Source organism: Corvus brachyrhynchos, unplaced genomic scaffold (assembly GCF_000691975.1).
Source record: "Corvus brachyrhynchos isolate BGI_N302 unplaced genomic scaffold, ASM69197v1 scaffold310, whole genome shotgun sequence".
NCBI classification, from domain to species: domain Eukaryota; kingdom Metazoa; phylum Chordata; class Aves; order Passeriformes; family Corvidae; genus Corvus; species Corvus brachyrhynchos.
The window spans coordinates 3,298,865-3,324,303 of record NW_008236213.1 but is presented as its reverse complement, the minus strand read 5'-3'; the positions used below and the strand labels follow the sequence as shown (position 1 = coordinate 3,324,303).

General features: G+C 39.1%; 1 protein-coding gene across 3 annotated transcripts in view; it reads right to left on the bottom strand.

Moving 5' to 3' along the window:
- Positions 1 to 2,215: 2,215 nt before the first annotated feature.
- SLC38A9 (solute carrier family 38 member 9) overlaps positions 2,216 to 25,439 on the bottom strand; it is a 48,665-nt gene continuing 25,441 nt past the window's right edge. For 2 of the 3 annotated variants that reach the window (XM_008643059.2, XM_017744238.1), the window contains 5 exons: positions 23,220 to 23,326; positions 16,996 to 17,109; positions 14,993 to 15,114; positions 6,598 to 6,687; positions 2,216 to 4,681 (listed from right to left, as the gene is read on the bottom strand). In XM_008643059.2, coding sequence (XP_008641281.1) covers positions 4,516 to 4,681; positions 6,598 to 6,687; positions 14,993 to 15,114; positions 16,996 to 17,109; positions 23,220 to 23,326 — 599 coding nt within the window. In that variant the 3' untranslated portion in view covers positions 2,216 to 4,515. The remainder of the gene's footprint in view (positions 4,682 to 6,597; positions 6,688 to 14,992; positions 15,115 to 16,995; positions 17,110 to 23,219; positions 23,327 to 25,439) is intronic. The other variant, XM_017744231.1, reaches the window with a different exon arrangement.

Here is a 25,439-nt window from a genome sequence, read left to right as displayed (position 1 = left end):
TAAGCATGGTACAATGAACTAGACCAAACACATTAGTGCTTCGTCTATCATTAGTATTTTACTTCCTATTAAGAAGTTATTGAAAACTCTACTAAAATAGCATTTCGTCACTGAAGACAGCTCCCAGATTTAGCGAACTGCCCACAGGAATTAATTTCTGCTTCCAGCTGAAGGAAAGAGAGACACTGTTTTGCTGGTACCAGTACCAGTTATGGCCAAGCACTAATCCTTTTCCTTTTTTTGATTTTTCCTCAGGGTAGGTACCTTCATATCTGTTATAAAGGTGACAGAAATTTAGTACAGCTGTCATCTGGAGCACAACATCCTGGAAGGCAAAAACATGCTTTCCAGAGGCTACCATCTCTCTCACATCCCCCACTACCATTTCACTGCAGAACCTGGCCACTGCAGCATCAGTCTGCCTCCTGTACACAGGAGTCTCTAGGACTTCGAATAGCACAGACTGTATATCCTAGCTTCAACTGTTTCAGTATTCCAGGAAGTCTCTTCTCCCTCCCATCACAACTCCAGCTGTGATGTAACTCCTTTATACTGCTGCTGCCACTCAGCTTTCCGGACTTGGATGGATGGATGGATAGAAACTTGGTTCAATAAACTCCACAAAGGAGTTTTATCAACCTTAGGGCTGACTGCATGTCCTTGCACGTTTATTAACACTTGGCCAGAGTTGAGCACTCAAAGCTGGGAGACGCCAGGTTACCGCAGTAATGGGGAACCAACTGCCCTGGCAACCTTCGCACTCTCAAGCTGACTCCCTATGGAAAAAAGGTTACATGAGCATGTAAACAGAAGATAGCCCTTGTGCAGAAGCCTGGTGATGGAGGGAGCAGTCTGGAGGTCAGGCAGGCGAGCTATCAACACAAAGAAGAGTTCAGTGTTGCAACCAAAGGCTATTATCTTCACATATTTTTGCACATGGAGTTTAAACAGCTGAACCTTTAAGAAAACAGGCAATGTTACATAAAATATCCTCCCTGAGACCCTCTGTTTACATGATGCAATGTTTGGATCCCAAATGCTCGTATTTGGTGCACAGATCATCTCAGCTACATGATTTAATACATTAGCATTACATTGCCAGTCCAGGCGGAACAGGAGAAAATTATTTATGGGAACAGATGCAGCTGTGAGAGACTGGAAGAGCAAAGGCAAACTGAGAACCAGCAAGCATACGAGAAATTATGAAGACCACTAGGAGCTGAAAGGAAGAATCTGGGCCACAATAACATTACAAAATGATGCTAGGCCATTACAGAGGGGTCAACGAGATTAGTACAAGCATATAGAGAAGGTAGTTCTTTCTCGTGTCGTAAGAGATGACAGACTTACAAGCTGTATCATCTGTCCTTGTCTTTAGAAAATACAACTACTTCGGTTCATCACAACGGTCCCGCTGAAAAACTAATCCCTTAGCATCAGCGCTCAGAGTGTGCAATAACCTACAGACATGTCCACAAACTCACCACACAGGCATGTCCACAACTGCTCGTGGAGCTTCCTGGGAATTCCCCAGGCTACTTATGCTTTGGCAATGTCTGAAGGTCATGCTGGGTTAACACCTTATGTATCTTGAGATCTGGATTTTAGCTTGATGGTATCAGCACAGAGGATTGACTGCAACTGCTCAAACCTCATGCAACAAGAATTTCAGTTTGCATCACTGAGTTATCATGTAATATGGATGGCTGGATCATCAGAGTGCAATGAGTTAGGGATGGTGACAAAGAGCCTGGTACTGTTAGGAAGAAAACCTTAGATTCTTAGTCCATGCCCAGAGCCAAAAGTGTTTCACCTCACAGCTTACTTCAGCAAATTCAGTATTTCCAGCAGAGATTATTCTTCTTCTGTGAGAAGGTAATAAATGACATTTCATAATATACTATTGGGTCAATATGTTACTTTTTGCTTTGCTAAATCACATGATGATATCCTGGAACACAGAACCTAAGGAACTGAAATTAGCTGGCCATCACTGCAGGTGAAGTGTGTGTTTGTAAAAAACTACATTTTGTGCTTGCACTAAAAAAGACACTGCAATCCACCTCTGGTCTTTTAGGGCATTTAAGTTGCCATTAAATTTTACGACATTATTTAACTTAGGATGCTGACAAAGAAGAGAACACCTGAAAATCACAATCTACTTACACAGTCATAACTTGCTTCTGATGCTTGTGAAAATCTCAACTGCATGTAGTAAAATTTAAAAATACTTTATTATAAGAAGGCGTGCTTCAGGAGATGACAGTTTAATGAAATATTTGCTATCACTCTAATGATTACCAGTCTGTAATTGAAATCAAAGTTTTAAAGGCTTGTGTAAATAAACAGTGCAGCAAGAATCTATCTCTGTGACACAGAGATGAAACAGTCTTTTAAAAAGGTTCTGAATAATTTCCTTCTAAATATTAACTCAGTCATTGCACATTGCACAACTGACAAAAGAGCCAGATACAAGATGCAATCAGGACACTTCAAGAATTCTGTCTTTCTTAGAGATTTCTATTGACTACTAGATCCTAACAGAATTTAATTCTGCTAAAATCAATGGGCATTTTACTATCAGCTTCAATGGCAAGGATATAAATCATGGAATCAAATACAAATGGAACATGGAAGGATATAATCTAATTTAATTACCTGCACTCACTGGGGTTTGTACCTAAGTTAAGCACTGAATCTATAATAAATAAGCACAAGAGCTTAATGTATGTAAGCCAACAGTGCTAGGAAGTCTGTGTCTTTTGTCCTTTCCTTTTGGTTTTTAAATACTTCTCTTGTAAGAGTATACACAGGAAAAAATGACCAGGACAGGGCAGATAGTTCTCTCTAATATAGAACAGATGATGGATGTATTCCCCAATTCTAATTTAAAGGAACAGAAAGTTTCACAAGAAAAGAACAATCATAAATAATCATTGTAGTCTGCAGATAGTATTCCAAACCCATATAATACTGTATTTCTTACAAATCAAAGGATATTTAGGAAAGTGAATGTACTTTACACAGTTTGAGGAGCCTAAGTAAAACAAATGGATTTACATCATTATTTAAAAAATCCACATAATTTCCCAGAGAAGCATGGTAATAACCTAGTTTATGTTTTTCACTGTCCTTCTGATGAAAATATGAACTCTTACCCTGCAATGTAATTATCTTTCCCAACTCATACTTCACAAAGATTGCACCACTCCAACTTTTTTCCTCTTTTACTTACTTTGGAATTTAGCATAGCTCAGAGTTCTCTTTCAATTATTCTATTTGTTGATTATTTTAACGCACTGAAATTCTACACAAAGAGAAGTTTCTACTCTCTGTCCAACCACAAAAATGACATTCCACTAGTGTCTGGCAACTTAATTACTGCATGTTTTGGGTTAAGACACAGACTTACAGAAGGTAGGTGAAGAGAGGTGTCTGTGTGCTTACGCATGCACAGCCTCTTAATTCGTAAACAAGAAGTTAAAAAAAACCCAACCCCACAACAAAACCTTCCCAGATTCTTCCAGCTTCTGTTAGGAATTATTTAAAAGTTAAATTCTTTGACTTCATCCATGATTCTGAAGATGGCTGGCTTTGTCTCTGCTCACATCCAAAATGTCTGGAGTAACATAGTAGGAAAGTGAGAGACCACCAGAGGAAGACCCTACAAGGGAGGGAGCGGGCCTGTGATGAACAAATGCTGTGCACACCATGCATCCATGAAACCACATCCAGCTCCTGACAAAACAACTTCACAGCACATAATAGCCCAGTAACAGAGTTGAACTGAGGTCAAGCCTGGAATACTAATTTTAATTGTCTTGTTCTAATTTTTTTCCTCCTGACTTTTTTGTATTGTAAGATCACAAATAATTTGTGCACATATTGGTTCTGAATAAAACACTGAAACATGAGTTTATTGTTTCTCTTTGTTGGAATTTCCTAGAGGAAAAATATTGCCAAAACAATTTAATAGCGTATTCAAAATTAAGAGTGCATTTTGACCCAAATGACTATAAATTAACCTAAAAAAAAAGAGGAAAGACAATAAAGTCTTAATTTTCCAAACAAATCAAGAAAATAACTACAACAAAAGAGCATTTCAAAGAGTCACTGAACAATACTGAGAAAACATGCCTGCTAATCAAGGTAAGGACAGCTCCTTTGGAGGAAAGACTCTCACAGCTTGAGGCTGGAAACTTTGTATTTGGAGAAATGTGCTGTAAAAAATTAAAATATTTGAGCTTCATTAATTTTTGATGCACCTTCAACAAAACCAGGAGAACTGTATCACTCACATCTGAACCATTCCACTTCTCACAAAACTGTGTTTTCGAAGAAGCAATACATGTTTCCTGTAAAGCACCTGAATGATGTGGTTTGAATTTGTTTGAATTTGCAGCTTTTCTCAAAATCCTCACATTGAGAACTGTTCTCATGCCTAACAGTGTTGCTTAAGGCTGTTGCCAAATACTGAAGTACCACTTGTGACAGCCACGGGAGAAGGGGGAGTTTTCACAATAGGAATTGTGCAATCAGATTAGCCAGTCCAAGGAGGATTATAAAGATGTGAATGATCAATGCTGGGCACGTCAGCTGCCCAGCACGGTGCAGGGAGATCATGTAGATGAGTGATGGATACACGAATACAAAGGCCAGACCACATGTTGCTCCGGAGTATCTGAGGAAAGAGAGGGAAGAGGGGAAGAAGAAGAGAAAAAAAGAAAGAATGCTTTGCATTTATTCTTATTTCTTATTGTCGTTTCCCCTGCCAAACCAATGAACAGTCTGGATGAACACTGACTATCTGCAATTGCTAAACATTGATTTCTGTTCCTTGCCGACTCCACCTCCTTCACTAGCATTTAATGATCATCCTCTGTGTTGTCCAGCCCCCTGCTTGCCTGTACCTGCACTCTGACATGTCTCTGTCCTTTCAGTCATACCCTGTGATGCTGTTGAGGACCAAATCCCTTACTTTGACTTTATGTTTCTACTTTGGGGAAATCTATCAACATGCAACAGAAAGAGACTGGACAGTGCACCCTCTGTTACACATCCTTTACTGTCAGAACTGTAAATCTCATTGCAACCCAGCCACCTGAGGACACATATTAAAACATTTAAATATAGAAATGTTCCTGAATCTGCAACTCTTATTTTAATTTATTTAATGAGCTTATAGAAAATTATTCTCCAGACCTAAGAGGAACAACATGCCCTTCTGGTAACATGATCAACCACAGCAAGGTTGCATTTAACTGTTCTTTTTCTAACCTCTCCCTTGCTTACAAAAACGTTCTCATTATTTTCCCTTACTAAGCAGCCAAATATTATTAAGTAACAATGCTTTTTTTTTTCATATATTTGAACATTCCCTTCAGAGGAAAGACCATAATACATGAAAATCATCTGCAACACAAAATCAGCAAACATGCAAGTTAGACTGCATAAAGACAATTTATCTGCTGGAAATCCACTGTTATACATGTTTGGCTACTATGCACAATATAGACACATTACAAGAGATAAGCACCAGCTTGGAAACAGAGACATGTATTTCACAATGTTTAACTAAATTAGATATTAGGAAGAAATTCTTTCGTGTCAGGGTGCTGAGACACTGGAACAGGTTGCCCAGGCTGTGGATGTTCTATCCCTGGAAATGTTCAAGGCCGGGTAGGATGGGGCTCTGAGCAACCCGGTCTAGTCAAACGTGTTCCTTGCCCATGGCAGGGGGGGGTTGGAACTAGACGATCTTTAAGGTCCCTTCCAACCTTAAGGTCCATTCTGTCATTCTAAGAGTCTATAATGACGATTAACTAGACCATCTCTATTACTGGAATACAAATAATTTTACTACAAGGAGAGACAGAAGAAAAAGAGGAAATGGGAAAAAACCTCAAAGATCAGCCACTGAGCGAAAGTAAATTATTTTGCTACCTTGGTCAGACCCAAGCCTGTCATTCTGGTTTTATAATTGCAGATTTCTGTATTTTTAAACACCTCCCTCTCCTGGTTACTTAAGGAAAGATGCAAACCAAGAATAAATGACAATGCATATAAATATGTTGATGTCAAATGTAGAAAATAAGATTATTATTTCCTCTAATATTTTCTAATTATAGAAATCCTAGCTTTTCATCAACATAGTAAATTTAAGATATCATTTAGAGGTACAACTTTGATGCCACTTTTCCGTTTAAAGTTACTTGCCTTCTTGGATTTTTATTATGGAACGTTTTTATTATTTGAACCTTCAAACCAGGTTCAAATGTTAACACAAAACAGAAACTTGAGAAAAAGCACACAATAATGCAGCAACTTTTCTTCAGGCACCATATTCTTTTATGAGTATAGTTATAAGGTCCTCAGATCCAGCTCCAGTAAAACTCAACCAGCTCAGACACAGAGGCACAATAACAGATAGCCGCTTGTCAGAACTTTGCAAGCCGATTGTTTACACATCTAAATCATTATTTACAACTTAAGAAGGCATAAGCGTCACAAAATATAAAGGTACAATTATTATTGCTTCTTTTCAACATCAAGACACAAATGTAGTAACACCACCGGGAAGCTGCAAGCAACACTCACCTTATGATACCTCCTATATTTGGATAAAATCTTGCCATTGCTACTCCAGCTCCTACAATGGCTAGGTTCAGGATGAGCACATGGAAAAAGCTAGGGGAAAGTGAGGAAAGAGTTTTAAAACCTGTTCTATTTATTACAAAATACTACCACTATCCTTCATTTACACTAACATTTAACTGGTACATGGGTGGTGTTTTCATTTGCATGACTCTATTAAAACTAATTAATTTCACAGCAAACATATAATCCACTGAATATTCAGAGTGCCAATTTCTAAATATCTCGTATTTTGACTCAAAATATTCTTAAGGAATAAGAATGTGTAATTTGGCAATTCTTCCGAAAAACATCATACGTGATACTCAGCACTGAAGTATTTCAGATGGATATTCAAATACCAAAGAAACAATACTATACAACTTAATTCCCACACAAAAGAATTAGCTTGTTCACAGAATGATCTGAATTGCTCAAAGTGAACTAATGGAAACCAGAAGAAAGGCAAAGATGCATCAAGTGGAAAACATTACAAAGACTACTGGGGGGGAAATAAAACCTTAAAATTTGAACTCTACTGCATTTCGATAGAGGACAAACATTTAGAATGTTGGATGTCTTGCGGTACATGAACTGTGCCCTATTTATGCTGAATTTTTTGCTGAATTTGTTTTTACAAATAAATTCCTGTTGCTTTCCTTTTGCATTAAGGATGAGAAAAACAAGTATTTTCTTTCTGCAAAAACAGCTTTTACTGAATGAGACAAATTCAGTTCAGTTATGCACAGAACTGAGACTCAGGAAAGTATCACTTTTCTTTCGAGAATATGAAATGTTGGCATATTTTAGCATAAAGTCAGGAAATATAATAAAAACCTGTGATATTTTGGTCACACAGCTGTTTCTATGAAGGGAAAAAAGAATTCTCACAGAGGAAACATACATACACTTACAGGTTTTGTTTATTCTTCTGGAGGATACGATTTCCTAAAATATACAAAACCTATAAGCCGAGGCTAATTTTTTCTTCACTGTAGAAAGTATGTGTATTATGGAGGATGTAACTAACTAACAACTTTTAAAAAGTGACAGCTTCCATGGCTATGGCTGAAAGGCTGCCTGCCACTTTCCAAGTTAGGAAGATTAGGGACATAGAATAGTGTCATTAAAGCTCAGGGAAATTAAGGCAATTAAAACACAAAGGAATAATCTATGTTATGGACGGTTTTTAACCATCACTCTTAAAAATTGATTTCAGAAAGACAGAAAAAACATCTTTAATTTTATATATGACATTTTAACAGTGGTACAAGAGGGGTACTTTAGAGATTGACAATTGCAGTGAGGCTACAGCAGCTGTTTAAGTTTAAAAAACACTTAATTGGATATAAACCTGGTAAGACCCCGCGAATAAAAAATAAAATTCCAAGAATCAGACTTCTTAGGGACCAAATGTGTACAGCTTCTCTAGTATTGCTAAGGAAAGTTAGTTAACTAAACTGTTCACAAAAAAATGCCATTAAAAACTACTTCCTCTTTCCCCATATATGTGGCAGATTGTAAATCTTACTATCACGCAATTGAAGCAGAAAGTTTATGCACACAGAAAATGACAGCACTTCTTCCATTCTTTTTTTGCTGAGATTATTTTTTTAGCAAGAGGGACTAAAAACAGTGCAGGGTTACTAATTCAAAAATGTTTTGCATATTTGTGTCAGTTTGGAGTATTTTAGCAGAAAACCTGAAAAATTGCAGAAGTATTTTATTCAGGCATGCTTTGAAGACACGATTTTGTTGTTCAAAGCTGCTGTTTAAAAAAAAAATTAATTCTCAATTCTTCTAAATTTTGAAAGCAAGTAGGCATGTCTGCATGTTTGGTATGAAATGAAACATTTTACAATTTCTTGATCTGGAAAAAGATTATTGGGTTGAGGGGGGACACAATGTGTTCTGGCTCAGTTGAAAACAATGGTCCCCATATGCTGAGGCCTCCAAAGTAATTCAGTACTTGTAGAGTATTACTTTGCAGTTTTAATTGTTAAAATTAAGCAGAATCCTCAAGAACAATACCAAAATCAGAAGGTCTGAAAAGCCTTTGCATCTACCTGTTTCAATGTGAAAGATTTCACTCCATTTCTCCCCTGGAACTTCCTTGCTCCTTTTTCTACCTTTTGAAACAGCCTGAATTGTAACTATGTCATTGGACGACAGGTGTTTAACCTGCAAACCCTTTCTTTTACCTAGGCAGACATTCACAGCTCAGCTCATCTCATCTCCAGGGTGGGAAAAAAGCCTCAATCTTAATGGAGAGAAAGGCTTTATCATTTAGGAAAAAAACCCTACCCTTCCGAATAAAGTAAAATCTGATACCTAGGGCTACTAGGAGGTACATTATTCGAGATAGTACTTTTTCTAAGACTGTAGAATTCTGTGCATGTGTGTTCCAGACAGGACAAGCATTTCTCATAGCCTGTGACATTTTAACAAGTTCTGAATTGCTCAGGTTTAGGCTGACACTGGCTTACAGTACAATTAGCAGTCACCACACATTGCAAAAGGACAGTCAGAAAAACAGCATTTGGAGGCAGGGGACATAACCATACCACCCTGCTTTTTACAACCATACAAAGAAAAGTACTTTAGAGGATATTAGAGATTAGAAAAGATTCAGCCTGTTTTGCCTAATCACCATGGTCACATACAGATGTTTTCTAAGTGGTATAACTTTCTTCCCCATGGTCAATGGCAGCAGAGTTGGGTGGCCCATGCCAGGGCTGGACTGCCTGCCCGGGCAGCCTGGTTAGGGCTACTTCTCTGAGGCACAGGTTGGGTTGCCTGAAGGAGGCTGTAATTCACACAGGAGGCACACCCATGGCAAGTCTTTTATATTCTGTTCTCAGTCTCCACACTCTCAGCTGGGCAGATGAAGATTCTAGCTCTTTTCTATAAAGGGAATCATTGCTCACCTGCAAAAATCCTGCAACCCCACAAAAATGATAACAGAGAGGAGAAAAAAAAAAAGATTAAAAGTAAATGCAAGCTTTCCCCTAAGTCTTGCTTTTCTCTCATGGCAAGGCTATCCTTTCAGATTGACAGAGTGGAGAAACAACCTTGTATGCCAGAAGATCATTAAAGGGCTTGCTCCATCAAGTTCTCTCCTGTGGAAGTGGTAGACACTTAAGTCACTGAATAGCAGTGACCGTATATATCTAATTAACTTTGGCATCCTCAAAGTAAGAATCATATCAAAAACAATGAAACCAAACCCTAGCACAGGTGAAATTTAAAGATAGAAACTATTTTTAAATCCTGTCAGCTTTTAAGCTCCCTCAGAAGTTTTGGACTCAGCATGGAGTCACAGGATGAACATAACACAATAAGGGAAACTGGAAAGCCAGGAAAAAAGCAAATCAGGATCATTCAAGTAAGAAATTTTGAGAGGTTACTGTATCTAAAAATGCATTTTCTTCCTGGAAATCTCACTCAAGTGACATTGGTCAAAAGACTATGAATCACAACCTTTAAGAAGCTAGACAGAGACTACGTGAAAAGCAGACAAGCAAACATGCATATAAACAGAAGAAATGTGTTTCATTGCATCAGAAGACATACATCTGTGGGAGAAGGAGAACTGGCAGGTCTGCTGGGCTACCATGGAGTAAAGGAAGGACAATCATTAAGAAAAGCTAAGTGATTTTTGTCCATCAGCTTATTTAAACTCTCAGAACAGGAAAGACGTTTAAAAAGTTTTTTAAAATTATCAGATGACTGTATAAAACACTTTATGCACACCATATAATTAATCAAGGGAATCTCTGTCACAAATAGCACTGTAGCCAAGAGCCAGTAACAGTAATAAAAAAATTGGCTTTCTGGACATATAAGAAGATCCAGAGTCAAGCAAGAAACAGCAGATAAAGCACATGCCTCTGGCCCTAAATCAGCTGTTAAATGATGCCATTACAGACATATCTCATTTTAGGAAAGAAAGCAGTTACCCAAAACACTAAATTTTGGCCTTCCTTAACACCAGGGAGAGCAGAGAGAATAAACAGTTCCTTGGGGTTTTGTTCCAGTACATCTGGAACAGTACAACAGTACTTTCTCTGTTGTAATCTGTATACTAGCATACATTTTGCAAAATAAAAGAAGGAATTAGGATGTCTTCTCTTGTTTTTAAATCTTCTGTAGGTAGAGAAAGTAGAGAAAGGCTGAAGGATTTGTAGATTGAGTGCACTCTCAGCACCCAGCTGTGTATGATGCAGTGGACATGCTGGAAGGAAGAGATGCCATCCAGAGGGACCTGGATAGGCTTCAGAGGTGAGACCACGCAAAGCTCAACAAGGCCAAGTGCAAGGTCCTTCACCTGCATTGGGGCAGTCCCAGACGCACCAACAGGCTGGGCAGAGAAGTGATGGAGAGCAGCCCTGCAGTGAGAGACTTGGGGGTTATGGCTGATGAAAAACTCAACATGGGCCAGCAGTGAGTGCTCACAGCCCAGAAAGCCAGGGGAATCCTGGCCTGCATCCAAAGAAGAGTGGCCAGCAGGGCAAGGGAGACGAGGTTGACACTCAGGTCTGCTCTGCTGAGGAAACACTGCATCCAGCTCTGGGGTCCCAAACATAAGAGAGACATGGAACTGTTGGAGCAAGTCCAGAGGAGGGTCATGATGTTGGTAAGATGACTGGAGCACATCTCCTATGAAAACACGCTGAGAAAGTTGGGGCTGTTCAGCCTGGAGAAGAGAAGGTTGTGTGGGGACCTCACAGACACCTTCCAGTATCTGAAGGGGCCTACAGGAAAGCTGGAGAGGGACTGTCTGACAGGAACTGGAGTGGCAGGGTAAGGAGGAATGGGTACATACTGAAAGAGGGAGATTTAGGTTTAAAAGATGGAAGAAACTCTACTGTGAGGGTGATGAGACACTGGAAGAGGTTGCCCAGAGAAGCTGTGGGTGCCCCATCTCTGGATGTGTTCAAGGCCAGTTTGGATGGAGCTAAGAGCAACCTGGTCTAATCAAAGGTGTCCCTGCCCACGGCAGGGGGGTTGGGACTAAATGATCTTTAAGGTCCTTTCCAATCCAAACCACTCTATGATTCTATGTGATGATGCCTGTGAGAAGACTCCTGTGTCTAGCATGTATTTGATTTTAAGATAGGCAGAGACGCAGGTGACTGGTACTTGTACATAAGAGCAAGGAGAATCCTCCTTCTTAGAATCAAGGATGTTTTTACTCTCCTCCTGACTGTTGGAAGACAAAACACTCACTTCCTCTTTCAGACAAGCATGCTTCAACTGTTCAGCTTATGCCTGTTGTGAAACCTGAGAGAAGGAAAGTTACATATGGTCTGTTTAAGCTTTTAAGTTTGGAGAGCATGAGCTGCTTCATCACTCAAGACTATGGATTAATAGGATACACTATAGGTACATACAGCAAAAGACTGTTCACAGAAAAACAGCACTACAGAGTATCTAAAAAGCATGGGACAAAAGAGATGAAAATCAAGTTTTCAGACAATAAAAGCTCCCTTGAAGAGGAGTATATAGTTTTTTATTATAATCCAGTTATAATCCATGGTTTACCAGAAAAAAAATAGGATACAAACCATGATGTTGCTTTTGGTAGAATTTGCCCTGGATTGGATCAAAAGTCAAGACTATGAACAGCAAAACAGCAAACAAATATCTTGGTACTTTATTATAACTAGTAACAGATAAATAAAAAGGAGTAAAGCCCAGAGAATGAAATTGATCTGAGCAATACAATCACTCCTAGGAAATAAAAACTATCTGGCAGCCCTGCAAACATGTGCGAGATCAAGCTATCTGCTTTAAAGTTGCATCCATCCAAAATTCTAAGTACTCCATTTAATAACTTAATGGCTATTTGTTAACTCCATCCACACCAGTAGCAGGTATCCACACTTGCAAATAACTGCTGATATGAAGAAGTCTGGCTTTTAAAATCAGTGAGTTTCCAAGTGAAGCAACCAACAGCTTAAAAATGAAGATAGGAAAATTTCTAATGGAGACTAGGACCACAGGAGAAGGTGTTTCTGTTAGACTTTGTTGGTGGTGGTGATTTGTTTGGACAATTATAGCCAGATGGCAAATTTATAACATTCTCTCAGGTGCAAATGAAACTTAATATAGGAAATACACACCTATAAAAAGACATAGGATTTAGCACACAGAATCACAGGGTTAAACTAGGCTAGGTTGCCAACAGAGATCATGCTCTTTTCCTCCTGTTCCATCCTTTGGGTTCCCTAGTCACACAAAAATTTTCTCCAGACACATGACCCAGCATATTCTCCTCCATATATTCATCTTAGACAGACATATTCATCTTACACAGACATGTAAGACTAAAGCATGAATCTCTGCAGGTCAATCTTCTTATTGCCCAAGAACTTACTGCCCTGATTAATGAGAATTTTGAGAAAAGAAGCCAAGTATATACTATTACATATAATCAGCTTATTTTCCTACACAAAAAGCCACAGAACATAATATTTCCAGGTAGGTTCTTCAGAGTGAATCACCAGGCTCTCCAGTAGACATCAGCCTATGTCAGTAAGAGCAACATCTTTATATTTGCAAAATACTTCCCTACAAAAGCAGGTCTGGGAAAAAATAAAAGTACTTAAGTTTTTCCTAGAGAGGTGATAAAGTGCTACTAAAGGAGCTTTGTCAGGTTAGGTGACTGGTGAGAACCAGTCATGAAGATACATTTCACAACCAGGTAGCAAATCTTTACTATCCTTCCAGATACATGTCCTATGGTTTCTACTAGCCTTCAGTAACTCTTCACTGCATAGAGAAAAATAAGGGCTGACCTTGCAAATGCACAGAAGCCAGAGCCTAAAGGTTAACTGAATGATTTCTGTGCCATATTTGAGACACCTGGGATGCTAGAAAGCGAGTGACAGTCCACTAGGCAGAATGTGCTACCTCATCACTACAGGTTGGAGTGACTTATGTGGCTTCCTAGAAACCATTTCCACTAGGCAGAATATGCTACCTTATCACTACCGGTTGGAGTGACTTATGTGGCTTCTTAGAAACCATTTTTGACTTCTCAGAAGCTTTAAATACCTCAATATATGGAGTCTTAAAAAAAATTAAATTTAAAAAAGGAGTGAAGCTACCCACAGGACATCCTGGAGACAAGAACCAAGCAAGTATCTGCATCATCAAATTCGTCATACCATGAAGGCTTAAAACAGCAAGCTGGAATTAACTCGAGAAGAGTCTGGCATAAAGCTGTAGGTTCTCAGAGAGGCCATGAGGGAAGTGAAAACCATTCTGGTTGGAGAGTAACTGGAGGGAGGAGATAGGAAAAGGCACATCCACATAATATAAAGGACATGACTATTTCCCAGTGGCTGTGAAAGCCATCTTTAGCACTTAAATAAATGGCCTTGTTTCCAACAGTAACTTGCAGCAGTTCCTAAAAATCTCAACGTTGAACTGCATACAATTCAGCGTCAAAAAAAGCAGGCACTTATTTCACTGTCTAATTTTAGGCATTCAGTTTCTAGAACTTCTCATACCTATTTTAGGACTCAGAAGAAACCTTAAACTTGGAACAACATCTCTGCAGACCTGAACTGCTGATGCCACTGAGGAAATACACATCCCTTCCTGAGATTTTTTTTCCTTTCCTCCATCAACAGTAATTGAAAATATAAAATAAGACACTTGGAGATAAATGGCAGCTTCTCAACGGTGACAAATTCAGTACTCCAGTACTCCAAATATAAATGTCCTAGGTTTCATTTAAAAAACCAAACTAAAACTGAAATCTGCATCAGCTCTTCCCTGGAGTACAGACACTGTACAAATGCAAGGGTGTGGCTCATCTCTGAAATTAGCATGTGAAAAGCTATTTTTATAAGCATAGCAGCAGCCCAGATAGCACAACTAACAACTCACTTAGCTATTAGCTCTGTTTAAAAACAGATGGATGATTACTAATCATGCACAATCAAAACACAGATGGCATGCTGAAAGGTTAGTATCTGGAGTATATGTCTTTCACAGCTTAAGGATTGCTAGATGAAATGCTTCTGGACTAAACAAATTTTTTTTCCTGTACAACTTTCCTTCTGCCATATAAAAGGGAGTGTGTTGACAAAATTCCTATTTATTGAGAAAATGAAGATCTAAATCAAAAGAAACCCCCTTACCCTGCTCCGGCAAACTGTAGCAGTCCTGATCTGCAGGCAAGTTTATTTTGCATGCCTATTCACCCCAACTCTACAAACTGTGAAACTAGCTTATGAAATGTACCTAATGCACAAAGAAAATCCTCAAAAACCTAGCCAAATTTCTGACAACAGAAAGCCAGTTAAGCAAAGTGTGCCAAACTATTGTCAAGAAACAGACTTCTTACCTTGGGTAAGCATTTCCAAAAAACTGTCTTAACAGCTGAACTCGTGCCAGATAGCCCAACAGTGGGTATACTCTTGCAACAAATGACATGATGTCATCACTGGGAAAGTTATCTAGAAAATTCTAAACATATAAGTAATGTTACACATCAGTGGCGGCTTGTTTACATGTATCTGCTGGTTTTTAGTATCTGTGTGCCAGAAAGAATGGGATAAAATCCAAACAACTACAATTGCTAAATGAACTCCACAACATGAAAAACCCTCTCCCTCTTTTACAACTGCCTTGCCACCAAATAACAACTGATTTTTGAATATTACTAGGCTGATGTCAGTGTTAATGCTAGTATTACATAAGGAATCACTTTCTGATCTTCTGAACATCCTCAAATAATCCAGGCTGTGGAGGGGCCACCTAACCTTTTAGGCAGATGGATTCATATGCTCCTATTATCTGTTATATCATACCTACTAATTAAAAACTGTTATTTAGTAAGTAAAACTGCATCACATACAAATGAGGAAGGGATCATACGCTACAGGTGGAAACATCCAAAGAAGTATTATAAGACTTAAATATCAAGAAATATACAAATGGCTTCATAAGCACTTGAGATAACTACAGAAAATAAATGGGAAGAAAATCACTCATTATGTTATTTAACTGTGGATTTCATCCTGTGAAATTATTTTAGGTGGTTAAAAAATCGTTTAATGGTTTAACATGGTACTAGTTCTAACTAATCCACAGTCAGAGGAAGCCTTTAAATGCTGCTTTATTGCTAAATATTATGCCAGAGTTATAGAATACCTGGCATAAAATGGATCCCCCCCCTCGATAACTGCTATCTCTGAAGCAGCTTAAGGGTGTGGAAATTTGCCTATAAGCAAATAAGAGTTTTTAGCCTTCACACGGTGTTTCATGTGATGGTATTATCTGAAGAACTCTGCTGGCAAGGCTCACCAGAATGTCAGACTGGAGTGTCAGACTCCAAAATACTTGAAGTGAGGACTCCTATCTAAACAAGCTTGTTTTCACATTCTGTTTCTTCTAGAGTCCCAATGAGTCACTGCACACACGTCTCAGGATTAAAGAAGCTAAAGAAATGAAAGGCTCAACTGTTCACTTATTCATTTCAGTCCTTCTTCATCACTTTCACAGAGTATTTATTGAATGTTTGTTTTTCACTGAAATATTGGGAACCATTTATAAATATAAATGAGATAACACAAGCAGTACTCATCTGTTCATGGTAGTGCCCATGAGGTGTCAAGCAACTGACCACAGTCAAGGGCAGATGTGTCTGCTAGAGTGAATCACGAACCAAGAAGCAGAAGCTGGGGTTTATTTATTGCATATTTTTAAAAAAGTTAAGGACAAATATGGCATCTTAATGCGTATTAGGAAGAGCATTGACAGCAGGTCAAGGTAGGTGATCCTGCCCCTCTACCCTGCCCTGGTGGGGCACATCTGGAGTGCTCTGTCCAGTTCTGGACTCATCAGTACAACAGACACATGGAGCTCCTGGAGCAGGTCCAGCTCAGGGCTACAGAGATGATCAAGGGACTGGAGCATGTCTCTTACATGGAAAGGCTGAGGGAGGTAGGCCTGTTCCTGTTGCACCTCATCAATGTATACAGGCATCTAAAAGGAGGGTGCCAAGAGGATGGATCTGGATCTTCTTGGTGGTGCCAAGCAATAGGACAAGAGGCAAGGGGCAGAAGCTGACGCACAGAAGTTCCACATGAACATGGGGAAGAACATCTTTACTGTGTGAGTGACCAAGCACTGGAACAGATTGTCCAGAGAGGTTCTGGAGTCTCCCTCACTATGACAGAGCATATCCAGAGCATATTCCAGAACCATCTGGACACAATCCTGTGCTATGTGCTCTGGGATGCCCCTGCTTGAGCAGGGAGGTTGGACCAGATGACCCACTGTGGTCCCTTCCTAAAAATCCATTTTGTGATTCCATGAAATACATACTGCAGTGAAGTATCTCACCTGTTCAATGCACTCTTTGGATAATGGTGGAGAAGGAAAAGATGCAAAAATTATCACTCCAACATAGAGATACGTTAGTCCAACCAGGAAGTATGCAATAGAGAGGTCTCTCACCTGAGAAAAAACAAGACTTTATTTTGGCCAACACTGACACACAAAACCAGATGAAATAAAAACCTCGTGAGATTTCTATTTCATTTATTACTGTTGCTTTTATATGCATTACTTTTTTATATTTACTACTATCACTTAATACATCTTTACTTTTACTTTCTACTACTTGAATGGAGACTTCAGACCTGGTCCTGATCAGATCAGAAAGGTGCAAGGAGATACCCCAAAGTGGAGCTAGACAAGTATTATTTATCTCTCAACACACAAAAAAGCCACCATGAAAGAGATATACCAATAGATGTAGCATGTTATTCCTGATGCATAAACATACACTGGTTATTAAAACAAACAAGAAACTCCTTCTACTTTCTTACATTCACCTATTCCTACTAAGACCCTTGGGACACAGACACACCTGTCTAAGACAGAAAGCCCAGCAATACCCTATGTTAAATTTCTTGTCATGAATAAAATCTTGCAATCAAAGACATCAGTGTACCCAACTGCAGATATAAAAAAAAGGAATTTAACCAAAGGTTTTAAGGATAGAGTGCTGAAGCAAGGGTCATAAATCCCTATTTAACTATACTACATACACTTAAGTATGGATTTAAACCTAAACTTCAATGCTCAGTTCTGAAAATTTTGGTTATTTTTATAAAATATATAATATATACAAATATTTTCCATTACTCAAAAATAATTACGTATTTATTACAGGAAAATAACCAGCAAAAAAAATTAAGTACTTTATGAAACTACAGAATCCACATATACATCAGAGTGACCTCACAGAAATGTACTTGGTGGGTTATTCTTCTACATCAATTCCTTCCTTTGGAAATAAAGAGGGAGACAATTTGTTTCTAGTTATTAACTCTATTCTGTATAGGCTTATGTTACAGTACAAAAGACTCATCACCTTACAGCAAACCATTTGTTCAGCTACTGCTAATCATCACTTCTTAAAGAATTACTAGTAATGTTTCAATACATGGCCCTATTTTCTTAAGACTGAGAAGCAAATCTTACTAGTTCAGGGACAGCACCAAATTACTAGGATTATACTGGTTTCCAGCCAGCTCACTGAGCATGAGCAAAGCCTGCTCACATCTGTGCATGAAAATTTTTCCCTATGTGCTTCTTCACACTATCTTGTTGACAGAAGAAGCATATCCTACCCCATTCCAGCCTCTGCCAAGGGCAAGGCAATCCTTGAGGAAAGCATAAAATGCTAGACTATGAGTTTTAAGAGAAATTCAGATGGAAGGCAGTGAAAGAAGTGGAATCTCCTACTGATTTTGCCAGTGTTTTTGGGGTAGAATTTTGCTGTTTGATAAGGAGTATTATTTGCCCCTTAGAGGCTGATGGGAAAAAGGCATCAGTGTTCTCTGAACATGTCTCCCACGGTGGCCTTCAAGCTCCCAGAAGCTGCACATTTCTAGCTGCAACCTCTTCCTCCTGCTGACCACATGAAAGCACATGAAAGATGATTCCCTAGATTTCACTCTCCTCATACTGGTCACTGAGTAAGGACTATCAACTTTCACCAGAAGCTAAGCAGCAGCATTTTCTTTAAATTATACTCAGACTTTCTCCTCATGACATGTGAAGTTGTACAGCTATATGTTTCTATATAACATCTACATCTTCAAAAGCATCAGTGCTCACCCTAAAAACTGATTTTAAGAATACAAAATCTGAGCATCCAGATTTCTTACAGCTATTTATCAGCAACTTCCATTAACTGCAGGACTCAGGCAGTTTTGCAAAGAGATACAGACTCTCGTCTCTTGAGGACAGGACTTGGACAATTTTTCAAAATGTATCCAAGACCTTCTTAATGCACATAATCTACCAAAACCTCCTTTAAATTTGGTATTTTAGATGTATTCCTAATGCATAAAAACAGCATAGCTACTCACAGTTGTTATTTGTACTCTGCCTACACATAAGTTCTAGAACCAACTGTAAAACTATTTTTGCTGTGACAAGTGCATGCAGTTGTGAGGGCAAGAAATCTGAAATAAAATTCTTACTGCTTCCTTTGGACATGAAAAATGGTAGATAGGTGGTGTGCTATTACTTCCAACTATACTAACCAGTTCATGATTCTTTCTTAAGGGTGTATGATTTAATCTTCACTGAAACTAAGTGCTGAGATAATTTTGATAATTTATTTTCATAGATGTAACACAATAGACTGTTCTCTTCAGGTGCTGTCAGCATACAAAGAGTACGCAGATTTCAATTTCAATAAGCTACTAGAAAAGAAATAGACAACTTGAAAACCTGGATTTATTTTTTTCTCAAACATCCATCAGCTGCCTTCCAAACATATGCTGCTGTGTCTAAGATGGTTATCTTTGTACAACATGTGTTTGCTTACATAACAGGAACATCATTTGATTAATGTTCATTACTCCTCAAGAGACCTGGGTTCACTCCCTAAAGACCTTGACAGTACTGTTTAGACAGCATAATTCCAGATAAAATCAAAGGACACATGGGGAGAGACAAAAGGATTAATTTTAACTAAGAGCAATAACTACACTTTTCTATTTTAAATTTAAAACTTGAGGCATTTACATTCAAAATGGACATCGCTGTGGTGAAAGCTGCCTAAGCATAAGAATATAGCGATTCTTACAGCCACAATTTAAGAATCAAATGTAGAAAAAACTATGTCGGAAGCAGGAAGTACTTTGTAGAATCACAGTGGAAGTCTCAAGGTAAGTATCTAAGGTAACATGCAGGTCACAGTCCATAAGGATCACAGACTGATACCTGCCAAACGCTTGTCACATAGCTGATCAGGAGCTCTCCTGGTCAGATACACAGAACAAAGTGTTAGAAGTGGCACGGGAAGAAGAGAAAATTGGGTAAACAAGGCTGGCAGCAGCAGTAGAACAAAGGAAGAAACCAGCCTCCTAACAAAAGGATGAGTCTGATAAATCAGGCGGAGCTAGCAAAGACAACCCTGAAAGTACCTAGACAATACTGTATCATACCCACAGACCAGTCAGTACTCAGCTGCTAGATGGACCTGCAGCACAGGACTTGACACAGCATAGAGAAAGCTCTGTGGCTCTGCGGATATTTCTTATGTGGTGCTGCAAAGAACAGGCTGCTTCCAGGCCTTGATTTGCCTGTTGAATGCCATGGAGAAAACAGTTCACTTTCTTCCTCAGTACCAGAGAAAGCTAGCTTGTAGAGTTGCTTCTTGGATGGAGAAGCCTGTATCAGTGCTTAGTAATGGTTACCACATTCGAATTCAAAAGGCACCTTTTGATCATTCCATTTCAGACTAGTGCTTCTCAAGAGAGATGCCGTCTCTGTAATATCTCAACAGGACTCGATCTATATCATAAAACCAGATTTCTGCATCAAGGGCAAGTGATAACATTTAACTGGGTGACAAAAAACGTATTTCACCAGGATGGATGATGCTGTGCATAATTTTGGCTGGAAAAGAAACCAGTGGTATGGCACCATCAATGGAAGCTCACAGTGTTTCTTTCCATACTGCAGAAAATAAGTACCATTTGCAGCTCCATGCCTTCTGCGTTTAATACCTACACAAAAAACATCTCCCCACTCCCAGCCTTTCTCTCAGGTACATCCACAAACAACTCTTAGGCGACAGCATATTCAGCACTAGCATATTCATGCCTGCAGATCATGCTGGGCTTATGTAGCATCTGTACAGATGCTCAGGGAAACTGATCACAGACATGAATCAGGAAAAAAACCAACCAACCAAAACCCACAACTAAGCCCCTTTTTGTGGCTGGCTTATGTTTCCTATGCAATTTGTTTCCATACCATTTACCTGAGCACTGTACAGAAACTCAGGCTGATAAATACAAGGAATTCTTGGTCTGAACTGCAGACTAAGAACCTGCTCACAGGGCTTCTCCAGGCTGTGCTGCTGACATTTGGCTTACTCTGGTACACTGCTCTTCTCTTCTCACACCCACATCACTGTACAGGAATAGCAGCCAGAAGAATCCTCCCCCATGTGCGTTTTAGCTTTGGGCTGTGATACACGCCTGTGACCAGAATGGAAGCTGCTATTGTTTTGAATTTCTGACTCCGTAAAAGGAACGTTATTGTTTGTCTTACTTTTTTCCACCTCCCCAATGAGTTGTTCTATGACCACTAGTTTCAGCAAGATTTGTTCAAGACCAAAACAGTGTTTTTTCAGCTTGCCATATTCTGTGCCTTTTCACAGAATTCTGATGGAACTGACATGTTAACAGGTCGATCAATAAAATAGTGAAGTTTTTATCCATGGAGTTATATCAGTATCACCCCATCAGATACTGAGAGAAGAAAGCATCTTGTTATAAGTATATGGGAAAAAAACCCACAGAGGATGAGACCCCTATACATATGTAAATCTCCCACTTAGCCCAGCAGCTTAGTGACATAATCACAAAACGACTCTTCAAGAGCATAGGTGCTTCATTAACATTTGCAAAGCATTTTTGAGACATAGGTGAAAGGCTCCTACACAGCTACAAACATGAAAAGAAATCTCCAGCCAAATAAAACTCCTACAAGAACTACACAGATTTGATATCCACTAAAAATCTTTCCTGCCATACTTCAAAGGTGTCCTTTCTGAGCAATCTGAACATTCTTCTGGAATGCATAATTTTTTCAAGGGCTTGAGATCCATGCTAGGGCTGACTTGGAAATTCAACTTAAGCTCCAGGGAGGGTATTAGAAAAGTTGATTCAAATGCATGCAGCAGTTTTTTCCTCCTTCACACAGGAAAAGCAAGCTGGAGAACACTCCAGGTCCTGCTTGCTCTGATGTAAATGGAGCAGGAAAATCCACAGAAAAACCTTAAAGATGGAATGAGGGTATTAGGCCACCTCTGCATATAGAGCTGATTGCTGGAGATCTAGCCTTTAGAATTTGAAAGCCACAGCTAAAGAGAAGTCTTGTCCTTCTCCACATCATAAGATTTTCTTAAGGAAATCAAGAAAAAGCTTACTTATCTTTCTTTGTCCAGTCCTCCAGTTGTTAAACTAATTTCTGAGAAGCCTATAAACCTCCAGAAGCTTTCCTGGAGGAGAATTCATGACTCCTTAGCAGATATGGTCATTCACAAGCTGTCTTGATTCACAGGCACAAGGAAGTAACCATGCAGATTTCCAAAGAAGTCATCTCGTAAGAGGTCATCTCATTGCATTGGTACATAATCTGCACTTCACCGTGAAATGATCAAATCTGATATATTTTATCTGATATGTTATACAGGCATCTGACTCTTAGTGGCCGATCTACCCTGATTGAGTAGGGGGACAAGATGACATCCAGAGGTTCCTTAAAACCTCAACCATTCTGGGATTCTATGATTTCGTACCAGTTTTTCATGTAGCTAATACTCTAAAATTTTTGTATGTTATTGCAGGTACCTTTACAGCTAACAGTTTAATGAAGCTGGACAAGAATCTTTAGAAGTAGGGAGGAAAAAAAAATAATAAAAATAATTACAGTAAAAGTTAGACTCTGTGTACCGTGTTTACTATTTTGTATTTTATAATGGGAAGATATTAACAAAGAGTGAGGTTCCATCTGGAGGAGCAGTGCTTAACTTTTTCAAGGGCAAAGCACCAGTCCAAAGACTACATATCACAAAGCCTCCTGATCCAGGCTTCAACTTTTAGGACTTCCTAAATTGTGCCAAGCTTCTCTATGGACCTTGCCTTGGATTGTGACACAAAACTACTGAAGCAACTCTGAGAAAAGGTATTAGCTAGACCTCAAAACTACTGTTCAGGACTCTGCTAAAATTAGTCTTGTACCAAACATTTTTCACCATTTTTTATTCTAAAAGTGGGCAGTTTTCACTGAGTCTTACAACATTGTCAAGTCACCTGCCTCATCTGCAATTTGGCCATTTAATACCAGCTTGACCAAAAGTAAGTTTGGGGCATTCCTCAGGGCTCTTATGTGAATAAATTTCTAATGTGTCTGTTACTCCCTGATCGCTAGGAAAAGAACGTATAACTTTTTTGTTATCAAATCATAGGAAAAAAATCACTGTTGTCTGGCAATCTAGATACAAATGAGCACAGTCTTGTGAAGTTACTTACATTGTTTTCTTGATTCCTGTTATTCTGAAGAAGTGTGATGACACAATTGTGGATGAAGAAGGCAAGCGTTAGAACCCCTGTGAGCTGAGGGAACAGAATTCTAAACTCTAAAGGAAGAAAAAAAAAGTGTTTTTAAGTTACTTCTTTGAAGCAAGCAATGCTAAAATGCAGATGACATACAGTGCTGTGGAGGGTACTGGCAAACTCATGCACTTCCACCTTGAATTAGAACAATCTATCTCATCTTTGACCATAGCCAATGCAGATATTTAATCAGGAAGTACAAAATGCATGAAGACAGTAGTTACTGTAGAATACACTTTCCAGCAAGGCTTCTCTGATAGACTCCAACCATCAGTGATTGCTAGATTAATTTGACACATCCAAGCTTTTCTGGTCCTCAACAGTTTAACTGGAAATCATTTGTAATATTGGAATTGAAAACAGTAAGGCTGTATACCTATGGGTTCCTGAAGAGGGAGATGGAGGGAAGGAATCATTTGCCCTGTGAGCACTTTTAGTTATTAAGAAGTCACTTATGCTATCAGAGGAAAAATTACATCTGTAGATATTTAAGAGGCTCTGCTTGCAAGCCAGGGCAGAAAGAAAGGTAGAGCAATTTCTTATCATGCTTCACATCATGTATGAAAAAATTTCTTTTTTGTCTTAATGGGAATAGCATTGTTCTGTTTCTTTTAATTGTCAAAAGATGTTCATATCTTAACTTTTTCGAAGGCAAAGCACCGGTCCAAAGACTATATATCACAAAGCCACCTAGTCTAGGCTTCAACCTTCAGATTTTCTACATAGTGCCAAGTTTCTCCATGGACCTTGACTTGAAAAAGCACTGGAAGTGCTGCAAATGGTCTAGGAACTCACCAATGTGTAACATCATTAAAGCACCGTCTTAGTTTGTATTACCTAAGAATGTAATTAGAGACCCCTAAGATAGCTCAGCTTCTGGGAAGCATCCAGCAGTATAGCACAACACTAATCAGAGGTTCAGAAATCCTTACAGAACAAACCACAGAGAGCTCCATGCAAACATATTTAAAACAGACTTCTGTAAAGTGCTATAAAGTTAGAAAAGTAAACACATGTAGCAGGGGGGGGTCCCGGGAGCAGGGAAATCCAGCCAGAGTCACGACACGGACACCGATACAATTTGAGCATCGTGCTCCAGTTTTATTGTTCAGTTACACCAAGTTATACTTTTTTCCAAAGTTCACGCCCCTTTCCCATGAGAAAGCCTCTAAGCAGCAGGGGAACTGACCAGTGTATACCTTTTCCCAAGGCTGTTCAAGGCTGCCAGCCAGCAGGTGCCTTGCAAGCCTGTTTTCAGCCTGAGGCCCCTTCAGGGGTACTTCTGCAACAGCCCTGGGATGCCCAAGCCCTCCTGGGGTATCCTATATTCCACAAGGAATCCCTCTACAAACACACCCCAGGCAACTAATGGAGGGCTTATCCAAGCTGAAAGAATATGCTTTCCCTAGGGCTGGATTCACTGTACCTTCAATACCTAATTAGCATGATGCACTGCTGATAGACTTGAGAGTGCAAGCGACTTTTGGTCTTATTTTCCACCCACTACTTCAATCTCAATAATTAAAAGCAAACTGACAGTTTCCGAATCTCTTGTAGCTGCATTTGTACATGTAGCATTAGCTACATGCTTTGTCTATCTCCTAGCAGTACTAGGAGATTTTGCCAAAATAATTGAACTACTGGGTGCTCTACTTCTCAGTGACCTGTGGCACGTGTGTCACTATAACTCATTTTTCTCATTTGTTTCTGAGAACAGAAGAAGCGATACTATTCAAATGTACAGGACACAGCTCCCTGGAGATAACTGGTCATTCAATTTTGCCTATTGTAAAGGACTGGGAAAAACAGCTAAGACCTAACCCTGGTTCTCTTATTCCAGGTTCCTTAAAACAAGAAACTTACCTCTTTAGGCTGTCTGTTCATGCAATAACAAATGCCACTTGCTTATGACTATGGCATCTCACAGTGTAATTTATAACAGTAATTTGGAAAGAACAAATAGCCATCAAACAACTTTCAAGAAAATAAAATCATACTGGAAAGCTAACGTGTGTTTAAAAGAGAAGACCTAAGATTATGGCCTAAAACCTGAGATAGATGGGGAAGTACACGAAAACTGTACTTGCTAATTATGGTGAATGAGCTATTTCATTTAAGTAAGACACTGTGTAGGGA